Source organism: Solanum tuberosum, unplaced genomic scaffold (assembly GCF_000226075.1).
Source record: "Solanum tuberosum cultivar DM 1-3 516 R44 unplaced genomic scaffold, SolTub_3.0 scf00320, whole genome shotgun sequence".
Lineage (NCBI taxonomy): Eukaryota > Viridiplantae > Streptophyta > Magnoliopsida > Solanales > Solanaceae > Solanum > Solanum tuberosum.
In genome coordinates, this window is record NW_006239242.1 from 220,624 (window position 1) to 245,335 (window position 24,712).

General features: G+C 34.8%; 1 protein-coding gene and 1 long non-coding RNA gene across 2 annotated transcripts; one reads left to right on the top strand and one right to left on the bottom strand.

Moving 5' to 3' along the window:
• Positions 1–6,639: 6,639 nt before the first annotated feature.
• LOC107063195 (uncharacterized) lies at positions 6,640–9,270 on the bottom strand. The gene is made up of 3 exons (XR_001475144.1): positions 9,069–9,270; positions 8,180–8,216; positions 6,640–7,999 (listed from the first exon to the last, which is right to left on the bottom strand). It is a non-coding gene; the product is annotated as an uncharacterized lncRNA (long non-coding RNA).
• Positions 9,271–14,186: 4,916 nt separating this feature from the next.
• Positions 14,187–15,902, top strand: LOC102598774 (uncharacterized). Its single transcript, XM_006360249.2, has one exon. The coding sequence runs from the start codon at positions 14,351–14,353 to the stop codon at positions 15,662–15,664; it is 1,314 nt and encodes a 437-aa protein (XP_006360311.1). The 5' UTR covers positions 14,187–14,350; the 3' UTR covers positions 15,665–15,902.
• Positions 15,903–24,712: the final 8,810 nt, after the last annotated feature.

Below are 24,712 nucleotides of genomic sequence, written 5' to 3' on the forward strand. Positions count from 1 at the left end.
CCACAAGGTCCCACATACACACACACGCGTGAACACACACACACTATATATATATATTATTCATCACAAAAAGAAAACACTTTGATCAGGAGAGACTGGACAAGCTCTAGCTCTCTAAAACTTCAGAAAGATAGACATGCATATATGTGATGAGAGAGAGCCTAGGAACACCCCGACTATACACAAAGGGATTTCCTCAAAAATTTATGCCATAAATATACATGATGGACTTTTCTCTTTACGGTGGATCAAAGGATAGTTCATTGTTTCTCTTCATGGAGGTGCGAAAGGCTGCTAGTTCCCATTTGTCCACATTGATGAGTCCTCTGATTCGTACATGGAGGTCCTTAATCTCATGAAATAATTGAGATTGGTTCATATCGTGGCTCATGTAGGCCAATCTATCAACTACCTTGTTGGATTCTCAGTAACAGTGAACTACTGAAGAATTTGAAATAGATATGCATTCTCTTATCTCTTTAACTTCATTGATAATCTTCTAGGGAATAGTGTTGTTGACATTCACACAATCAACTATCATTTTGGAGTCGCTTTCTACCATGATGTTGGTGAAACCATTTTCAACGCACCATTTGATACAAAAAAAAATAGGGTTGAGGCCTCTGCCCATATGCTAGTACCTTCACCTAATGGTTTAGTGAATGGACATATTAAGTATCCATTAGGTCTTTGATGATTCCTCCAGCCCCGCAAAAAAAATTCTACAATTGTCGTCTGTTTTGAGTTTCACAAATATTGGTGGTGGTTTCCTCCATTTAACGATAGTGATCTTTTTGTGGGTGATGGACTTGTTAAGAGATAAGTAAAGGTTAGTCCAATTGGCCTCTATATTGATGTTATGAAATTTATTATTAAAAATATGTGAAAGGTTGAAGGAGATTAGGTGCAACACCCCGAAAATTTCTAATTTAAGACTCAAACTATTCTTCATTTACGTATAAGATCGTGTCGGGTGATTATTAAATTGCTCATATGTATAAGGGTCAATTCTTTAGTGTAGAATGGATTTGGATATGTATTAAGGTCACAAGAACCCCCGAACACAAAATTGAGTTGAAATCTTCCTTACTGATTAAGTTTTGACATAAGATTCTACTTAGGTCAACTTCAAATGACCATATCTCTCAGCTCATAATGAATTAGGAGGTCCATGACCTATCAAATTAAATTTCTTTGATTTTTGTTTCCAATGCCACCAAGTTTGCCTCATTTTGAATTTGGAGTAAAATGTTATGCCCGTTTTAATAAGGCCATGTCAGATAGATGAAGGTTCACAGATGGCTATATGGCCCGTGAAGTGTTTCACGCACCGTGGAGCCTTAAATGGTCGTGAAACCTTCCTTTAAAGACACTCCATCAATTTTTAAGTTGGGATCGTTTTGGTCTTTCCCCTATGGCATTTTTAACCCTATTTTAAGTTGTTTTTTTTAGTGTTTTAACTGACTATATCATTCAAATAACTAGTTTCAACAATCTAAACATTAAGAATTTACAAATTCTCTTAAATTCACCTAGGGTTCCTCTTCTCCAACAAGAACTCTAAAAACATCAAGTCAAAAATCTAAGATACAAAGAGAATCCTTCCACCCAAGGTTTTCTCACGTTCTTCCACTCTAAGAACTTCATAAAAGAGTTAATTTATCAAGAGCAATCACCAAGATTCCAAGATCAAAGGTTTCCTCCAAAAAGATAAAGTTCTTCCTCAAGCTCAAGATAAAATCAAGTCTCCATAAAAAATCTCAGGCTAATAGCTTCATAACCAGATATGTAAGGCTATTCATAGTGTTGGACTAATTCCTCACGCCCTACATCTCAATTCAGTCAATAGCAAGTTGAATCTAGGGTTCTTCCTTACTTTAATGAGATTCCTATATTATGAGATTGTGATACTTTATGCACTGAAATTCTTGAATTGTTGTTCATGCTTGTAGTTCCACATGAACCCTATCTATCTATCTCTCTCTCTCTCTCTCTCTATATATATATATATATACATATATTGAGTTTTACTAAAAGTATTTTGAGCTAGTAATTTCCTTACTTTAATTTTAGAAACTAAAGTAAGTTTAAGAGAAAACTTTAAAAGAATTATTTTGAAAACGAGCTTAAGGGAACTTAAAGAGTTCCGAATGTACCATTTTATATTGAAAAAGAGAGCACTATTTTCATAAAAGTATAAGTTCAGTTTTTATATATCGATCCTGGACTTAAAAGATAAGTCCATAATTATATGTTTTAAATGCAAGTTTTGAACAGAGTCTTTTAAGAAAGAATCAAATGGTTTCATATGTACGATTTGACAGTTGAGAAAAAGAAAGTATGATTGATGTTTTTGAAAAGTACTTCAGTAAAGTAATAGTCCATTTCTTTGTAAAAGGTGATTGAGCATAAAGGATATTGAATATTGAATATTTGGGAGTAGTATCGAGCATCGAATTGGGTAAGAGTCAATTTTTAACTCAAGTTCCATAAAACTATGTAGTCAACGTAGGATAGGATATCACCAATTTATCATGTGACTCCTCACTGCCTCTAAGAAAGCCCATTAGATGGATCCATAGTTACAGTACCGTCCTATACCCCGACAAGGTATAGGTGACCCTTGCAACATGGATGAAACATTGTATCATTTCTACGCTCATAGTAATGGTTATCGATTAGAGAAACTCAACACAAAGTAAAGTATATTATTTTTATATTGCTTTTATTGCACATCTTATTGTAAAACTTAAATGGTTTTCACTTCATGTTCATGTATTGATTCAGTTGAGTTGCTTTCATTCCTTCAATTCATTTATTTGTTTATTCAACCAAATTACATACTCGTACATTCAATGTATTGATGTTATTCGAGATGCATCTTTTCTTATGATGCAGATACATGTGTTTGCGATAATCAACAGACGCTCCGTTGAGATCACTTCACACTTCTTGATAGCTTTTGGTGAGACCTCCTTGCGTCCGAAGGACTCCACTTTTATATTCTTCTTAGTAGTATTGAGGTGTCATGGGTCTTGTCCCGACATCCTTCCTTAACAATAGAGGCTTCATAGATAGTCAGAGTTAGATGTTTTCTCCCAATGAATTTATTGGAACTCATTCATGTTAAGTATTTCAAGACAGTGTTTCAAAGATTTAATTTAAATTATTTAAATGCTCATTTATATAAGGCTTCCGCGTATCATATTGAGTCTCATGTCTATAGTTAGTCAAACCAATGGTTCGCTTGGGGACCAGAAATGGTTCTCAAGTGTCGGCTACGTCTAAGGTGTAGGCTCGGATCATGACATTAAGGAGAGGGTTCGCCTTAGATTGTGGATTTCTTTCCCATATTTGACACTGCATCTACTCCTCCAGATCTCCAACAAGGTCAGCACTAGAATACATTTGAACATGAGCGTTTGTACAGTGTTGTCGATTTTCTAGGTCGACCATTTGATAATTAACATTCAATAAGGCATGTTAGATACGCTGATCCCTATAGGGTCCGACACAACTTTCCAAAGGCCTCGCACAAAGTCACCAAGTATAAACATGTGCTCAATGTCTTCCACACCTTGGGTTGCACAATAACTACAATTGGCCTGAAGTGGAATACTGAATCTAGCAATTCTTTGGTCAGTCGAGATTTTATCTCTAAGAGCTCTCTAAAGTATGAAATTCATCTTAAAATTTTATGTTTTTTTTTTGCCAAGTCATTTTGTTGATCCAAGATTTGTCTTTTTTTATCCTAAAAAATTCCCAAGCAGAAGATATGGAAAATTCATCCTCATTGTCTGATGTCCAGATGGCTCTGTTAGGTACCTCAGGATAGAGCTTGACATTCATAGAGTATATCTCCAATAGTACATGATCAGGGATAAAGAAATCTCATACATCCCAAATCAATTAATGATCATATAACACCGCAGCTAGAAGGATTTTGCTAGGTTTGACAACATACAAAAGATATTTATACAATGGTCCCTAACTACTCCATTTGTCAAACCACAGGGAGACCTCACCCTTGCCAATCTTTCATAGGATAAGATGACCATCTCTCTCTCTCATTTACACATAGCTTGCCATGAGTGGGAATTTCTTGAGTACCATTTCTTAGTAACCAGGTGGGATATTTGACAATATTTGCTCAGAAGTTCCTCCAAAGAGAATTACTCGTTCTTAAGTTCCACCATTGTTTTGCTTAGAACGCATCACATGTATCTTCAATTTTCCTGAATCCTGCTCCTCTTTCCTTATATGGATGCACAAGGTTTGCCCAAGAGGACTAGTGATGAGATGTTTTTCAATATTGCCAATTTGTTGACTCCTCTTTCAATCTGATGAATACTCCCTTTAGTGGGGTATATCCCTGCAAGTACATGAACTGGGAGAGCCAGCACAACTTGTTTGATCAAACTAGCACTACCCTCTTTGGATAGAAGTTTGGAGTGCCATCCTGAGATTTTGCTGAGAATGTTTCTTATCAGATCAACAAATAAAACATTTAGTTTCTTCCCCATATAAATGGGGCATCCGAGGTATTTGGCAGGGAGGTCTTTGTACTCCATTCCATTGATGATTTCTATTCTAGCAACCTCTTATGGAGTAGAGTTCAGGACCATCATGATGCACGACTTCTTCTTGTTAAGAAACTGGCCCGAAATAGATTTATATTCAGCTAAAGTTTCCAAGATCAAGTTGATCGAATTCCTGCAACCACTAGAAAACAAAATTATATCGTCCGCAAAATCTAATTGGTTAATTTGTAGACCTTTTTATTTCATACAAAAAGGAGTGAACACATTGTTATCAGACACTTTAAGCAATTTTTGAGAGAGGAATTCAGCACTTGAAACAAAGAGAGAGGTTGATAAGGGGTCTCCCTGTCTTAAGCCTCTTTTCGATCGGAAGAAGTCTTGTCTAGTGCCATTGACCAATGATAGAATGTATGCGTCCACTAATGGTCAATGGATCATGTCCCTCTATAGAATTACAATACATAAAGTAAACAGCAGAAGTAAAGCACACACAAGAGTTTTACGTAGAAACTCTCTTGCTCAAGGGAGGAGAAAACCACAACCTGTCTCACATGATTTCAACCAAAACTCCATTAACTATAAAAGAGCAAAGTTTCATTTTACAAATCTCTAGTAATCTAGGAATTAAACTTGTAATCCCTTCCCCCTTACTATAGCAACTCTACTACAAGCAGAAAACTAAGTAATAACTCTATTGCCCACTAAAGCAATAAACTCTAGTTGATTTAGACTTCAACAAAAACACTAAGGCTAGCTCTACCCACCAACTACAGATCTCAAAGATAAGAGAGGAAACAAGCAACAACTCTACTGCATCCACACATCAACTAAATCTAGTTAACATTCTAGGCAACTCTACCCAAGAAAACATCAAACAAACGATGAAAAGAGGCTTGACTAAAACATAGATGATTCGACTAACTAACTCTAGTTAATCCAACTCAAACAAAAAGCCTTAGAAAAGCAACCGATATAGTTCTGCTATAACTCAGGAATAGATCTATAGAAGGTAAACACAGAAACAATAAGCCTAGATGACAGCTAAGAACGAAGATAAATCTATCATGTCCCTTGTTGTTTTACAGAGAATGTTTCTTCAGAGAACTGGCCTTTTACCTTTGTGAGCTTGTGAATTTTTAGAATTCAAAAAACTAATTTTTGTTGTAAAAGAAAAGAATAATATAAGATGAGCACAAACCTTGAAGCACTACCATTGGATGAAAGTTTCACTACACCAAAAGAGACTTTTAGTAGCATTTAATTTTTCTTTTATCGGCAATAATTATTGCCACAAAAACATTTACCGGCATTTAATTTATTGTCATTGCATCCAATGTCACTAAAGCCTTTAGCGGCATTTATTTAGAGTGCCGGTAAAGACCTCTATTATTGCCACTAAAAGTAAATATTTTTAGCGGCATTTCTTTAGCGGCAATTACTATTGCCAGTAAAGTTGCCTTCAAAAATGTGATATCAAACATATTATATGGCTTCTGTTATTGCCAGCAAAGATGCAATAGACGACATATTTAACCATTTTTTTATAGCATAAACAAAATTCATAAGAGATACATTTTTTTGGTAACTAATTTTTTTATTAATCACCCAAGAGAAAACATTACAAAGTTGTAGCCTAGTAATAACTTTGGCTAGCCTGTGACCAGAAATTCAAAGAAAACATAGCTAATAAATTGTTAAGAGAACAGACTAAAAGATGTCTTTTAGCACTACTCTGCTAACACCTGGACATGCTCTTGTGTGGTAGATATATCCCACTTCTTTGGCGAATAAGTCCTTCCACCTTTTAGGCGTCTTCTGAAGAATCCTTTGGTTTCTCTCAAAATTCAGCAAAGAACATTTTGATCTACCCTAGATGTGTTGAGTGATTATCCATTGGATGAATAGCTCCCAATTCACTGCCATGAGAAATCTAACTTCATTGATCACCACGAACCATAACAAGCATATCACCACGAGAACCAAGGCAATCACTCCACCGATTATGTAAAAGCATTAGATTTCAATAAGTTAGCACAAATCAAACATCCAGAAACTAATTTGAGACAGTTAAAAGGTAAACTTAATGAACAAATCTGTAAACTTAATGTCAGTTTTTTTAACCTTTGAGGACTTAAAATCTTTGAATTATAAGTTAAATAAAAATTACACAATCAAGCAAATTAGAGAGCTTATGCAAATGATCTATGAATGAAAATCATGATTTCAAGCAAATTAGAAAGCTTATGCAAATGAGCTATGAATGAAAATCATGATTACAAGCAAAATAGAAAGCTTATGCAAATGAGCTATGAATGAAAATCACAATTTTAAATTAAGTAGCAAGACTTGGCTCCACTTAATATTAGGCCCTTATTAAGGAACAAAATGTGAGATTTCCACCCTTATTGTAATTTGAGTCGTGGTTCTCTATAAGTTTTACTCATTTCATTGACCTTTAGATTACATCTTTAATTGTGTTATATAGGCACCCTTTGATGAGAGTAGCTAAAGCTTTGATGCTAAGCTTCAAATCTTATTCATAAACACTCCCTCACCACTTCCTAACATTTTCTATTTTCTGTCTCTTTTTGCAACTAGCCACTTAGAAAGGAAAAGACCACAAAGACCAGCAAAGGCATTTAGCTCCATCCAACGAAAATAATTGTTGGCTTCCTTCCTTGTGTCATAATCTTGTTATGTGTTCTAGCATTAATAAGTTTGGCATATGAAAATTCTCATGAATCAAGAAACAGAGCCATACACATCTTAAGACATGTATCTAAAGTGCAAGAAAGAGAGAATGGAGGTGAGGGCGCAGGAAGAGGAGGTAAATTCCATTTGGATACATATATCAATGAATTTGAGTTGAAAACTAAGCATTTGATAGATCATGTCGGCAAGGGTAGAAAGAAAGGGAACCAAATGGAGTTCAAACAACTTTCATCATGTGTATCCTTGTAAAAGTTCAGTGGTGTCCCTGAAGCATCCATTAATATAAACCTACTAGGCTATGTAAGATAAAATGTGAAATTTCAACTATTATATAACTACTAGGATATGTAAGATAAAATCCCAATGAACAAAGAAAATAGAGAAGCATGTGTTTTACTCATTCAAAACAAGAGGATTTTCAGCATCAGGAGTTTTCACCAGAGCAAGTTTTTCGTCTTCAAATTTTGTTTACGAAGTAACAAATAAATGACTTTTCAGCCATGTGGGTTAATTATAACAAAAGAGTTGAGCAGATAAATGATTTTATGCAGATAAAAGGCAAAGAAATTCTCACATATAAGCCAGGCCCAACAGGAGCCAAATTGTATTGCCGCAGCTACCTTAAATTCATTAACAAATGTATCATAGGAACCAAAGTCTATGTTAATTAGTTCTAATAATTTACCAAATAGCTCTCCTCCTCCATTGGGTTTCATAGATTCCCAAAAGAATTGATGCTTCCAGGTCTGAAATGTAAAATATAAAAGAACTTAGCATTATTTTGGAAAAAATAACTAAAAGTACATAAAATTATTAAACCATAAGATCACAAGATTTGAAGCATAGACATCTTTTTGTGTTCAGTAGATTCAAGTAATTTAAAATTAAGAAAATAAAAACTATTTAGAGATTGAGTGTAAACAAACCTCATGATGAATGCCATCACCAATAGTGATTCTCAATCTGCGCAACACCGAAGCCATATTATGGCATGTCATTTCAAGGCTTCATTATTCAGAGAAAAGAATAATCTAGCGGATAGCAAAGCTGGCCTAATCTAATAGCATATTTTAAGTTTATATCAATAGTCTTCTAACCATCTTTTTATTTCATTTTTTCCAAAATCTCTTCTTCCCTATATTTTTCTCTTCATACGGCATTGGACTAACACAAATTACACAACCGATCAGCATATAGAAATAATGTTGCTTCATGTAATTCAAGCGTCTATGCAAATTATGTTTATTATTTTTGAACCATCAATTTAGATCTGCTACGTTTTTAGTCTCAGCAAAATAGATTTAAACTAAAGATGAACCACTATAAAAACTAAAAGGTGCGTGCCTCCTTTTACTACTAGAATACCTCTCCTTCCTCAAAATATCTCCAGTATTTATGTACTCCAACCCAAAAGTTTCAACAACCTTCAAAGACGAGTACATTTTTTCACTACCAGGATCAAAAATTGAAACTTCTAGAACTTGAATTTAATTAGAGAAGCACAACAATTCAATAATCAATTCTTCTGATTTATTAATTAGACTCAAATTAAGCAGTAATCCACCATTGAATTCAGTTATAGACTACAAATCTTGTTGCATGTTTGTATTAGGGTCCTATTTAGAGGTGTAATATATTGAATGGTTAAAGAGAGATAGATCATAAACATGTTTTGCTCTTAAAAAGGCACTGTAATACTCTAATATACAATTGATTATGTGAGAAGAAATTTTCCAAACTACAACCAGAACACTCGAATATGTAATCGTCCAAGAGTTGCAGAGAAATCATGAAGAAGATGAAGAAATGCCATACATGCAGATAGACGACAACACCAAAATTGAAAGCCCACAATGATGGAACGAAGGGAAGAAGCGGAGATGACGGAATGAATGAACCCAGAATGGGAATAAAGGTTTGGGTTGAGGTTGAGCAGAAGGAAGAGAGCAGAAAGTTTAGGGCCATTTGGAGATTTAGGGCAAAGTATATACATTAAAGAAATGGGAGTATTGGAGTATAAAGGGTCCGAGCACATTTTAATGGCATTTATGTTTAATTGTCGCTAATAGATGAAGTTAGAGGAGAAATTAGCGGCATTTAGTTAATTGCCCCTAACTAAATGCCACTAAAACCCTGTTATGCCATAGTGTTTGTTATTCTACCAAAAGATGTGCACAAACTACAACAAAGCTGCAACTTTTGGACAACTGTTTTTCTATAAGTTCAAAGTTTGTTAAATCATCAAAACTTCAGAGACAAGTTAGTGCATAGAAAAATAACAACCAAGATGAAGTACCAGTTACTAGAAATATGTCTATGAATTAAATCAGTACAGACTTCACAATATCTCATTTCTCTCATCATGATACATAAGTAAGACCAAGAGACTCTATCGTAGGCTTTGACCATATCCAATTTCATGATAATTTTTCCATTAGTATTTGACTAATTAATGTCAATCGCAATCTCTTGGGCCAATAAAATGTTCTCAGTGATGGATCTTCCTTTAATAAATCCACTTTGGTTGTTGCTAATGAGTAGTAATTTGGAAAATTTGAAGTTGAGGACTTTGGCAAAAATCTGATAGGCCTTATGTCATTAAAATGTTGGGGATGTGGAACTTTGGGGAGGAGAACAAGACAAGTGTGGATAAGCCATTTAGGAAGTTTGTCATCACAAAAGAAAGCTCTGAGGGCAAAGACAAGACCAGTACTGATCATGTCCCAATAGATCTTGGAGAGCTATCTGGGTCCATCGAGAAGACCACATCTCTAATTATTTCTTTCTCGGGTAGGACTGAGGAGTTAAAGTCCTCTTTGATGATGGGAGCAATAATGTCCAACTCAGAGTAGTCGACATAAACTGGATCTTCGCTAAATATACCTTTGAAGTAAGATCCAACAACTTTGGACACTTGACTAGAGCCCTCCGCCCATTGATTGTATTCATTTTAGATTTTGTAAATGCTCAATTTCCTTCTCTTGTCCTTGATGACACTGTGGAAGTATTTTGTATCCGTGAGTAGAGGCGTATCCAAGGGGGGTCACCGGGTTCACGTGAACTCATGCTTCCGTCTCGAGATCATATATAGTAGTGTTATATTTATTTATTTTTTAAAATATAGTTATGTGAACCAACACTCGAGGTGTGTTTTGTATGAAGGAAAAATGGAAAATGTTTTTCAATTTTCTCATATTTGGTTGGGTAAAATGTTTTGGAAAATGTTTTCCAAATCAACTCATTTTCCTCAAATTCAAGGAAAATGACATCCCTTCAAAATGTAAGGAAAACATTTTCCAAAACTTTCCTCCAACTTCAATACAATTTTTTTGTTGAAAAAATCAATTTTTTTATTGAAAAAATAAAGTTCAAAATAATTCTTAAATAATAAACTATCAATTATATAAAAAAAAATGGCCAATGGATCGATGACACGTGGCATTTTCCCCCCAAATAATAACAAAAAAAAGATTAAATCACCTTAAAAAATCTTTAGGAGAAGCATCCCCCACCCCATCGTCTTCTCCAACGTTGGGGAAACAAACACAATAGCACACATCCCTTAATCTTCTACCATATACCCGAAATTTTCTCTATCTCTTTTACTTAAATATTGTTCAATCCTTCTATGGTATAACTTTAGTGAACTTGTGTAACTTAAATATTTTCAAATAAATGCAGCTCCACAAATTTTATTGCTAAAAAAAGAAAAAATCTCACCCCTACCCCCCCTCCAGCGCCAGCCCCACCACCCCACCCTCCCAAAAAAAAAATTAAGTTTATTTTTAAAAAATATTTTCAATTTCAATTCAAAAATTATTTTCTACTCTCTAGTAAAAATAAAAGATATTTTCTCAAAAATAATTTTCATTCATAAATCAAACACCAAAAAATCTTTTCCGGAAAATATTTTCTAGTCACCAACCAAACATGAGAAAATAAGTCAAAAATCTACTTGTTTCCAGGAAAACATTTTCCTTCATACCAAGCACACCCTCGGAGTATCATATAAGGTGATAATGATTGGGTGCACCTTTCTACGTGAGGTTAGAAATTTGAATTTTATATTTATCTTGTTTTATTTTTCTTTTTAAAATTAGATAATTGGTAGCACTTTTGGCATTTCAATTAATTCAATATATATATATATATATATATATATATCAATTTTGAACCTATAATATTAAAATTTTAACAGGTTTCAGTAGTAAAAATTTAAATGTAAATTTATATCTTAGATAAACTTTTCGAACAATGCACCTATAATCTCAAAATCTTAGATATGCCTCTATCCGTGAGTCTTTTGACCCTGGCCTTTTGTGTGAAAATGGAGTCTTGGATCTTTTAGGTACGCCTTGATGCTATTGAGATTAGTTCTGTTATCATCACTGTTGTCAGAGATCATCTTCATGTCCAGCTTAAAAATTTCTTCCTCAAGCTTTTTAAATTTATTATGCACATTACCAAAGGTGTCTTTATACACGTGCAAACCTTCACTAGTTTTCTCATAGAGAGGAGTAATATTTTATTTAAAAATCGAACCAAGCCAATCATATAAAATGAATTGAGGAGATCCATAATTATCTCAACCGTGATGCTCCATTTCCTTTCAAAAAGATAAGACTCTTTTTTTATTCAAACATTGTGACGTCCTAACTTAGATTTTTATAACATTCATTCATAAATTAACAACAGAAAATTAAGGATATGTCCCTCAAATTATATTGTTTCTTATCTAATCTCTTTTGCTTTTTGTTTATCCTTTTTCTATTATAATATAAAATGAGTCACCTCTCACAAATTTATTTATTTTAGATAGAAAAAATAGAAGTGATTGGCAAAAGTAGGTAATGGTGTGCCAAAAACAAACCGATTGATAAACCGAATCGAAAAAATGTTATTGATTTATTGTTATTGGATTATAGGGTTAACAATTATTTAATGGTTTTATAAAAAAAAATTATTGGGTTATCGATTCGATATTGATTTTTTTAATTTTGGGTTATGGAGTTAACCAATAACCTATTAAGAATATAATATTTTACTATTTTAATTTTTAGTTATACATAAGTGTCAAACAAAAAATATTAATATAATCACTATATTTGACTATAACTATAAGGACCCTACACAATTAATATTATTTAATTAACTCTGCTCTCTACATTTACCTTTAGGTTCACAATATCAAAAATCTAAAGAACTAAGAACGACGACGACTAGGGTTTGTAACGAAGACGGCAAGGATTAGGCAACGACTAGGACTGTGAATTCTGAGTATTTGCTATACTTTTACTATACTAAGCAATATTTTCGCACTGAATGGGATTTCTCTTTTTTTTTATTTCGTGTTAAATTGTTGGACTTGTCATATAATTGTTTTGAAAGCATTTTTTTATTGTTTAAATCGAAAATCGAATCGTTAAAGACTAAAACCAATAAACTGAAAACCAATAACAAATATTTTATTGTTATTGATTATCAATTTAGCATATTTAAAAAATAAAAATCAATAATACTTAAAACCAAATCAAATCGAACGATACACATCCTAGGTATGATTTGCCGGCAGAAATGATGGAGTGGTGGTCAAGCAATGAAACCAAATTATTAAGGTCAAAAAAGCTCACACCAGTGTTGACTATCCAGACACAAACACTCCCAAAAATATCAACTTTTTTGTTTTATGTAAAAAGTTTTTTTTTAAAAAAAACAAACAAAAAGCACGTAATCAGTGAAGTTTTGTTTTAAAATATGATAAGACTTTGTTTGAAAAATGATAATTGAATATATATATCTTGTTGATGTTAAATGTTTTTTCTCTTCTATTTGTCATTTTTAATATATTAAAAAAGATTACTTTTTTCTATTTTATTTTTAACATTAATTAATCAATCGTCAAATCATTTTCTACGATAAACATACACATCAATGAATATTATTATTATGGTAAAATATTTATTTTTAAGTGACAAAATCCAACATAGACAATAATAAAACTAGTAAAAGTGAATAAATAGTGTAATTTGATTCTTTTAATATAAAAATAAAATAAAATATTTTAGAAAGTGAATCTTAACCTACTTATTAGAACGTATTTATTTTTCCTATAAAATGAAATATTTAATGAATTTATCGAAGATTTTGGTTTGGCATTAATGTCGGGAAAAAAAAGATGAAGAAGTAATACTCCTTTTATTCCTACTTATTTGTCTATTTTTTATTTAACACACTTATTAAGAAAATAATAATTGATATAGTAAATTTATCATTTATTCCTATTAATTGATAGAATTTCAAAATTAATTTCCCCATTAGGGATGTTTTATCTTTTTGAAAAATATTAACTCTCCAAATAAATTGAGAATATAAAAGATTAAAAATATATTATAATAACAAGTAAAAAGAAACAAGTAACCAATTAAAATTAGACAAATAAAAAGGATAGACAGTACCAATTAAAGAGATTCCCATAAATAAGGTTAAGGTTAGGGTAAAGTGGTAAGTACCACTCCATGTTTTTAATTATTTGTTCATTTTTGAATTGACATATTTATTAAGAAAACAATAATTGACATAGTAAGTTTACAATTTTACCCCTATTTTATGAAATGGAAGAATTAAAAATTTAAAATTTTCAAGAAATTCTACATTTTTTTAAGTAATTAATTAATGATATAATAGGTAAAAAAAATTGTCATTTCTTGATTTATCAAAATGGACAAGTAATTAAGGACAATTAAAAAAGGAAAAATAAATAAGTAAATAGGGACACATGAAGTATTTGATACTAGTATTTTTCCCTAAGATATAAAATCGTCTTTGTTAGGACTACGGACTTAGAATTTAGTTGGGCTCCAAAAATACGAAACGCCATTGAGAAAATAATAAAAATAATATAAAAAAAAACCTGTCAAGTTCTATTGATTATTCTTCTTCCCTAAAAATCAAATTTCGTGTCAAGATCATGCCATGTCCGTACACTCATAGCCTTCATCCAGATTTTCTTCTTTCACAATTTTCTGGGTTTTTAGCAGTGTGATACTTTGAATTTGATTCAAAGCTCCTTTTTCGATCGATCGGTTATATAATTAAGGATGCCTTTTCCATGGAAGAAGGTGAAGAAAACAAGCATTTCACAATTGGTGAAGGACCATGTAAATTCTCAAAATGGATCTCATCTTATGGTGGAAACCGGTTTTCCAACTTCTCTTGTCGATCTTGTTGTCAAGAATCGCCGAAGATTCAAGAAATCCTCCAAGAAAAAAATGGCCGACGACCCTTTGTTCGATACATCCCCTTCCCCTCCCCATCCCCCTTCGTCTGTAACTTTACCTTCCACTTCTCAATTCATGATTGATGATAATGAAGTTCCTCCTCTGATCCGTGTAGCTGAAGTGGAAGGTGACAAACCTGAATCTTGCAAGATGAACAACGAGAAAGAGTGGGGTAATGGTTGTCTCAGTATGAATCAGGGGATGGTGGCCGTTTTGAAGATGTTTCTCGTGGCGGGTTTGGTTTTAGGGATGAATAATCTTGTCATGGGGGTAACCATGTCAGCCTTCTTGTTGTTTTTATTGGAATATTTAGGAGAACGTTTGTATGGCTTCTTTTCTGGACTACAGAGGAGGGTTAGGTTGATGATACAAGGGATAAGGGACATCTTTAGAGCCAAAGTGGTTGAAGAAGACAAAGACGATTGTGTTTTTAAGGCACCTTTGGAGCTGTCAAAGGATGGTTGCTCTGACTTTGGATGTCAAATTCAAGAAATTGAGGTTGCACAGGTTGAGGATAGTCAATGTATTAGGGATGGAAAAGCGAAATGTGTAGGGGTAGATGTAATGGAGAAAGGAGAGGAATCTAGATATGATTTATGTGAATCCAAAGAAAAGAAATCTCATCGGGCAAAGATGAAATCGAAAATGAAGAAACTTGTTCCGAAGAAGTTCAGAAAGAAAAAAGGTTCAGCATTGGAGCGTCCTATGCTCCTGGATGAGATAGATTATGTTATTGAAGGAAAGACGGAAACTGAAGGTTCCAGTGAACAAAAAATGCAATCCAATGGTATAGTGTCATCAGTGGCAAGTAGCATAGATGATAAGACAGATATTGTTGAGGTTGTTGGTAGTGCTGGAGAATCATCTGAAGTATTTACTGATGCTAGTGTTGAAGAATCATTTAATGGTACTGATGACAAGGCAACCATTGTTGGGGAAGAAGAATTGGCTGGAAGAGAGCATCGCTCTATGTATATTGCTCTCCTTTTGGTTGTTCTAGTCGGCCTTATTGGAGGTCGGGTTCTTGCACTTGTTTTTACTTTAACATGTTGCTTGATGTTGAAGCGAGGTGAAGGAATAGGAAGATTCACAAAATTGCCCGTGATCAGGTGTTTCACAAAAAAGTTCAGTTAGAATTTATTAACTCATTCATAGAAGCCCTTGAAAGTATGTTCATAGTGTTGTGTGAAGTGCTGTTTAAGCCTTCCTTGATCTTTAGAGCTTACTTTGATGGAGAGTTCAACCTTTGGTTGACCACTCGACCATTGGTCTTGTTTTATGTCCTGTAAAGTTACTCAAATAAGATTAACTTTGTGATACTCTTGTGTCTGAAGCATTGTTTTGCATAAATAGTTGACCCCGTTTTGTCTTTTGCTCTCTTGCAGTTTTTCTTGGTTAATTTGTCAGTCTTTTTGCCTACCAGTCCAGGGGATAAGTTGCAGTGAGTAAATCAGAACATGGCTAATCTTAAGCTTATTCCTTTTGGAACCATATGTTCTGGTGTTTCAGTTTTTGCTAAGATATTAAGTGTTTGATGTCACATAATTATTTATATTACCCACAAAAAGCAAGTGAGGTTAGGGGATCTAGAAAGAACAGTAGGGATCACTGGGTATGTTGTTGTTGAATGATACTTATTTGGTATTTTCTTTTGGATTGAGGTGTAATAGTTGTTGGATGATATTAATTTCTGCAGATATGACCTAACAGAAAAATACCAAGGGTATGTTTAACCCTTGTTTTTCGTGATAATGAATATTTCATTTTTTGATCTTTTTGTTATTGGTACACATTGTTTCAGTTCATTGGTTTGTTAGGCTCTTATGCTTGGAGTTCAGCAGGATTAGCATCAGTTTAGTTTGCGTTCTTCAATGTTTTAGCTTCTTATTCTTGAATGTTACATGTATATATGCAGTGTGCCAGCTTCTGCCTAAAATTCTATTTTATGCAATGGTGGTATATCTTTGGCTTTGTTCTTGAATGCAAATTTTGCTCTTTTTTGTTGCTGGTGTTATGAAACTTTGGTTCATTGCTTTGTTTAGACACAGTTAGGTAAAATATTTGCTACAACAAACAGAGTCTTGGCATCGACACTTAGTAGCCCGAATTAAGTATTCTGCCTTCCTTTGCTTTGGGCCTCTGATCCAGTGGACTGTTGATACTAAGATATTTTCAAGTTTTAGTTATGTTGGAAGGACTTTAGTTTTGCTTGATTACACTTACACCCTGTATATATTAGGAAGATACACATCGTATTGGTCGATTGATTCAGTTACAAAGATGAAGCAATACAATTCCTTTCTTTCTCTCCTCAAGCCATGGCTACTGGATTGTGCTTTCGCTGTTTAGATTCTGTATTATGACATGGTATCAGATCTTGGATCGGTATAACTCTTCTTCTCTCCATATTGATTTACCCTCACCAGGAAGTTAATTGCATTGACGACCGTGAGTGGCGAAATTAGGCTTCTCAGCTCAGATGAGAAATTGATTTTCTGCCCAAGTTTTCTGGATGCTCTTCCAATTTAACAGAGTTCCTTCTTTGGTTGATCAGAGTAAGAAGGTATTGTTCTTCCTCGTCTACGTTTTTTGGCTTCCTGCCCAAATTTCGCCTGATTAGGATTGATATATATGGTATTTTCCCCGCTTCCTGATTGTTGAATGAGGAAATGGCTCCTCCAGAGGTAAATGTGACTACTGCTACGAACACATCTAATGTTGATTTTGCTCCTGTTACTATCCAATCTTCACATCCATACTACTTGCATCCTCTTGATAGTCCAGAGAAGGTGTTAGTTACTTCCAAGTTCAGTGGAACTAGATATGGGGAGTGGAGGAGGAGCATGTTAATAGATTGTCTTGCAAGAACAAATTAGGGCAATTAATGGAACCTAAGTACGCCAATCCAAAATTATCCTTAGTTTGAAGCATGGTGTAGGGCAAATGACATGGTGCTTACCTGGATATTAAATAGTCTAGAACTTAAGATCAGAGAGAGTGTAATGTACACAGAAAGTGCAGAAAAACTATGGAAGAACACGGAGAAGTGATATGGACAGGCAAATGGAACTAACGAACACCAAATAAGAAAAGAATTGCTTCTATTTTCCATGGATCTTCAAACATTGCTTCATATTTTCCAAATTGAAGAAGTTGCAGGTCGAACTTGCGTATTCAATTAATTACCTACCCTGCTTGTACATGTGGTTACAAAGAGGCTTTTTCAGAAAATGGAAAAGGAACAGGGACCAGATCAGTTTCTGATGGGAAGACGGAACATTTTAATGATCATCCCCCAGTACCTGATGTGGACACTGCCTATTCTATGTTGATAAATGATGAAAGCATTACGAGAGCCGGGTGCCGTACCCACGGGGACTTAAGATTAGATTTATTCAATCTTTCCAACAATTACAATTCAAAGCAAGCGTTATCAAGAATAGTGAATTGGATTTTTAAATGATCAATTATCTAATTAGTAAAGTTAACTAATACAATTCAATTTCAAGGGGGTTTCAAACAATGACTTGGGAAATTCCAGGGCTGCAGCTTACTTACGGATTCATGCACATTATCTTATTGAAATGGATGTCAATTAATTATCGAATCAATGATTACAATGTTAATTGTATGATTATGGTCTTCCGGCCTCTAACCGCCTACGATAATTGGCAGCCTAACTACATCGTTGAGCTGGGATAGACTGAACCAATTACCAAGCATTACGATCTCGTCCTGTCTATTAACCAAGCAAGGTTTCTAGGTATATCTCTATCCTAGATACAAATCAATCTATCCTAGATACAAATCAACCCTAGACCTAGAGAAGATCATGCTCCTTTTGCCTCACGTTCTATCCTCTTATTCCTCTCCCGAGTTTAATTCAGACAAGACATTTGTTTCTATGGTGATCAAGCACGAAATACTAAAAGAAGAGCAAAAGATCGATTCATATGATATAATTAACATCAATCCATTAAACTCAATAAAACGCAATCATCATGTAGCCACAGCCCTAGAACTAGGAAAATTAGCTACTCATATTTCGATTCTCAATTTTGCAATGTTTAAATAACATAAAGAGATCGAATAGAGTAAAGTTTAGGAATAAACCCTAAGAATAGATGAAAACAACTTTCCAAGTCGTCGTTTCTGCAAAACCCAGAAAAAGAATGAATAATAAAATAAAATCTGAGTCTATTTATATTTATGGAACAATGGCCAAAACTGACGCCCAGGTCCGCGACGTGGAGACATTTGCAAACGAACAACTCCTATCCGTGACCTGGAGAGGATATGGAGTCCGCTGCCTCAGGCTTTAATACTCGAACGAATATTAAATTCCCTCTCTGCGACACAGAGAGGATACGGAGTGTCCTAGTTCTTAATTTTTGTCTCAACTTCCTTATTGCTCTTTTGCTTGGATCCCCTCTTGCTTCCCAATTTCCACTTTTGTGCTCGTTTCTTCTTTTATTATCACCTGCACAAATAATCATATTGGTTAGTCTAAATGAGTTAATATGACTCGACACTACTAACAACTAGCAAATTCATTTCCAAACTCGGCCAAAACATGGGTGCTATTTGGTTCCTAAGCATATAAATATGCCCAAGATCAACCAACGCTGAAAATCTTGAATTTGACCCTGTCGAAAGGTCCAATTTAACTTACCGATCTTGTATCCCAAAATAGGACACAATTTGATGCTCGTAAAGGGGAGAAAACAACACATACATCAAAACATCGAAAAGATAACCATTAAAAGATTGGGAACCCCCTTCGGGTCATAAATTACCTCAACTGGATGACTTCCACTCTTCCTCGATCACTCATATATGCAATCTTGCCAATTCTAGACGAAATGCAACTTGAATCACCTAAAACGAAGCTCCCTAGCTCAACTTATCGCACTTTGAAAATGGAGAAATGGGCTGAATCGTGTTTGGTCTTACTAAAAAAAGACCAGACAAAGACTTCATTGCAAACGCGGACGACTACCTATGAATGCAGTGTCGGGCCTGCAAACACGCTAGGTCCGCATGCTAGCCTTCGTGAACCCAGTCCAGCACCCACAAACGTGGTAGCCAACCAACAGGGCCTCTACGAATGCCGCTAGGGTTTCGTGAATGCGGAGACCAGGTTCCATGGCTTCCGCAAACGCAGCCTGGAGCCTGCGAACGCAAAGGGCAATTTCGCCTACACCAGCTGATGCACGTCAACTATTTTTCCCCAACTTGGAAATTCCTAACGGGGTGCTCAGGATTCGTTAAGAACCCCCTACGCGCAAACGTAATATGTTACCCCACTAAATTCGACATTCCGAACTTAACATAGATGTCAAAACTTCTAACCAAGGTTGTCTCGACAAAAAGTGGGTCACATACCCAAGCTCCACTTTAAACCAAATTCTATAAGGGGGCTCGGAATGAGCCAAAAGCTTCCATAAAACACAAACAAATGGTCAGGCAATCGAACTGTCAGTTCTAGGAAGTCATAAATGACTTGGGGCCGCTACAAGAACGCTCTAAACGTTGAAAAGATAAAAAAAATAACATAAATGACTTGAAAGGTCATTACACCCTTCTTCAAGATGGTGGAGTGGGAACACTTTCATAGATAGATATATTTGTCACTTTCTTGATGTGACCATAAGAGAATACAAAAGTGTGAATATATTGGGTTAGAGAGGGGATCTAGTTGTAATTAGTGAAACCAAATGGGTCATCCAGTACGGATCTTATTGGGTTAAGCCTACAATCCCATTGTCACACCCCGAGCCTACACCCTGGACGTGACCGGCACTCGAGAACCATCGTTGGTCCCCACATGAACTTTGGCTTGGCTGAATGTTTAGTGGAAGACTTACTCAAGTAAAATGGGACTCCAAGTGCATAATTAAACTTACAATGTCTCAGTAACTACTTAACTCTAAGAATATCTGGAAATAGTTAAATAAACATAAGTAATCGTCTCAAGGTCTCAAAACATCAACAAGGAAAATAGTGAGAGACTTCTCAACTTCTAAATATTCATGAAGCTTCTAAATACTAAGATAGATGTCGGGACAGGACCCTCGACAACTCAACAAAACAGGAAATATAAGTGTGAAGACCTCCGGAAAGCAAGGAGGCTCACCAAAGCTAGCTGGAGTGCAAATGGTATCAACGAAGCACATGTTGATGACCCTGAACACATGTATCTGCATCATAAATAAGAAGCAGGTCGAATGACATCAGTACATTGAATGTTCGAGCATGCAAGGGGAAAACTGAAAGCATAAATACAACTCCTTTCTTTCTCTCATCAATCCAGGGCTACTGGATTGTGCTTTCACTGTTTAGATTTCGTATTGTAACATGGTGTCAGAGCTTGGATTGGCATATCTCTTCTTCTCTCCATATCAATTTACCCTCGCCAGGAAGTTAATTTCATAGATGACCGTGAGTCGCGAAATTAGGCTTCTCAGCTCAGATGAGAAATTGATTTTCTGCCCAAGTTTTGTGGATGCTCTTCCAATTTAACAGAGTTCCTTCTTTGGTTGATCAGAATAAGAAGGTATTGTTCTTCCCTGTCTACGGTTTTTGGCTTGCTACCCTAATTTTTCCTGATTAGGATTGATACATATGGTATTTTGCCCTCTTCCTGATTGTTGAATGAGGAAATGGCTCCTCCAGAGGTAATATGACTACTGCTACGAACACATCTAATGTTAATTTTGCTCCTGTTACTATCCAATCTTCACATCCATACTACTTGCATCCTCTTGATAGTCCAGAGAAGGTGTTAGTTGCTTCTAAGTTCAATGGAACTGGATATGGGGAGTGGAGGAGGACATGTTAATAGATTGTCTTGCAAGAACAAATTAGGGTTGTTAATGGAACCTAAGTACGCCAACCCAAATTATCCTTAGTTTGAACCATGGTGTAGGGCAAATGACATGGTGCTTACCTGGATATTAAATAGTCTAGAACTTAAGATCAGAGAGAGTGTAATGTACACAGAAAGTGCAGAAAAACTATGGAAGAACACGGAGAAGGGATATGGACAGGCAAATGGAACTAAAGTACACCAAATAAGAAAAGAATTGCCTCTATTTCCATGGATCTTCAAACAATTGCTTCATATTTTCCAAATTGAAGAAGTTCCAGGTCGAACTTGCATATTCAATTACCTACCCTGCTTGTACATGTGGTTGCAAAGAGGATTTTTCAGAAAATGGAAGCGGAACAGGGACCAAATCAGTTTCTGATGGGAAGAAGGAACATTAATTATCATACCCCAGTACCTGATGTGGAGACTGCCTATTATATGTTGATAAATGATGAAAGTCAAGTTGAAGAACAAGTTGTTAGCCCATCTTTCATTACAAATGTTGTTGCTTTCTCTTCTGGGATACAGAAGCCATATTCTGGTGCTTATCCCCAAGGAATCAGAATGCGTTTACACAGAGGGTAACTTTTGACAACAAAAGGAACACATGTTCTGCAGATATTGTAAGAAACCTGGTCATGTCATTGGCAACTGTAGAAAACTTGCTCATCAGAATAGTCAAAACAGTTCCTAAACAATTTCAATTGTGCAAATAACTCTTCAAATCAGTACAAGAGGACTGTTGCTTGTGTGTAGGGGACTGATCCTCAAAATCAAGTTGATATGAGATCACAGATTTCAGGGACGTTTGGCCAACCTGAAAGTAAGGGAGCATAGTTTTCAGGCTTAATATATAAATATGTCTTTTAACTTGGCTTCAACTGACATTTATGCCCTCCAAAATAGGTGTTACATGTGTCAGTCAACTTCACAAAGCATCAACCACGTTATCCTTCACTACCCTTTTGCAACACACTTTTGGAACATGTTCCTAGCGCTTTTTGGTATAAGTTGGTCCATGCCCTTCAATATCAGAGATGCCTACACTAGTTGGAGCTCTATGGAAGTTAGAAAATCCATCAGGAAAATTTGGATCATGACCCCAGCTTGTATTTTTTGGGTTATTTGGAATGAAAGAAACAAGAGATATTTTGACGGAGTTTTAACTCCAATTTGTAAGCTTAAGGCTAGTTGTTTGGTCTAGCCTTTTTAGTTGGGCCAACTTTTCCCCTGTGAATAACTTACATCACTGCCTGGATTTACCTCTAATTCTGCTTCTGCCATTTATGCATGTTTTGTTAACACATCTGATTTTTGTAATTGTTGTTTCTTTGCTTGTAATATGTTTAGTATAGTTGATAATCCTTGGATCATAGACTTAAGTGCTAATCATAATCATGTAACTCCAGTAAAATCTTGTCCCACAAACATCACTCTTCTTTCAGTTCCTTACTGTATCACCTTGCCAAATGGCTACATCACTTGAATGGAACACTAATGTTGACACTTTATTTTGACCTTGGTCAAACTTAAACATTAGATATATTTATCTTGAGATATAGGTTCACTAGCTTTCGCAAACGCAGCCTGGAGTCTGCGAACGTGAAGGGCAATTTTGCCTGCACCAACTGATGCACATCAATTATTGTGCCCCAACTTTGAAATTTTCGACGGGGTGCTCAGGATTCGCTCAGAACCCTGTACACACAAACGTTATATGCTATCCCAACAAATTTGACATTTCGAACTCAGCATAGATGTTGAAACTTCTAACCAAGGTCATCTCGACAAAAAGTGAGTCAATACCCAAGCTCCATTTTAAGCCAAATTCTATAAGGGGCTCAGAATGAGCCAGAAGTCTCGGGATCCACACGAAAGATCCTTCAAGATTAAAATCGATGTTCTGGAGCTAATGAAACCATTTACATTTTGAGGCCGTCTTCCTGAACTTTTGACCGAAGTCAATCGTTCAAGTTTTAAATGCTCCAAAACACGGAAACTTGCACAAAACACAAACGAATGGCCAGACCATCAAACTGTCAGTCCCAACAAATCATAAATTAATTGTGGTCGCTACGTGAAAGCTCTAAACGTTGAAAAGATCAGAAAATAACATAAATGATCTGAGTCTTTACACCCTTCCTCGAGATGTGGAATGGGAACACTTTCATAGATATATTTGTCACTTTCTTGATATGACCATAAGAGAAGACAAAAGTGTGAATATATAGGGTTAGAGAGGGGATCTAGTTGTAATTAGTGAAACCCAATGGGTCATCCCAGTATGGATCTTATTGGGTTAAGCCTACAATGCCATCTCACAAGATCCACCAAAAACATACAGTGCACAACTTAATATCAATTATCACACTATAATTAGACTTACATTGATGGACTACCATATAATTAAAATATAAATTAAATATTAAAATAATATAAAGTCAGTTTACAAAAAATACATATTCGACAACTTAAAACACCTAAACATAAATTTAAAATGCTTCAAACAACAACTTTAGAATAAAAATACATTGAGATTTCATCAAATTCCATCGAAACTTCAAAAATTAAAAAGAATATCAAGTGGATTTATTCTTATGGATCCTAAATTTTGAAAATACGATTTTCTCTCAATTTTAAGAGTTAGAAAATGAGTGACTTATCAAATCAAAGCACTCAACAAGAGGAAAAAAGTTACAAGGTTGCAACCTTATTTTGTAAAAATTTCAACAACCAATTTTGGAATTATAAAATCATAATTTCTAGTAATAAAATTTTGATATTAAATTATGCTTTTTAGGCTCTGATACCACATGTTATATTTTTAATAGAATAAACTTTAAGATCAAACGTGATAATATGACAAAAAATAGGTAAAATAAACTGGATCATGAGATATACTTATTTAGTTCTAATGAATTATAGGATGAACTCGATTTTCTTCTCTATTACCCTATAAGATAACTATCACACACTTACACACACCATCTCACTAGACTTATCAAGCACATAAAGTGCACGACTCAAAATCAAATATAACATTGTCTCTCATATAAAGAAAAAAAACATGTTGTAAAACTATGTGGATGACCATGTGACCATTCATTGTACCTAACTATTATGCTCAAGTAATAAGGCCAACACACAATAGCATGTTTTTATGCCCAAGTAACTTAAATTCATGAGGCTTATAAATAGTCTATTAGTTACTCATCTTAAGTACGAGAAAAACATAAAAGTGAAAACAAAGTTACTTACTACTACTCTCTCTTCTTTTCTTCTTATCATTTTATTTTATCACATATTCTTTA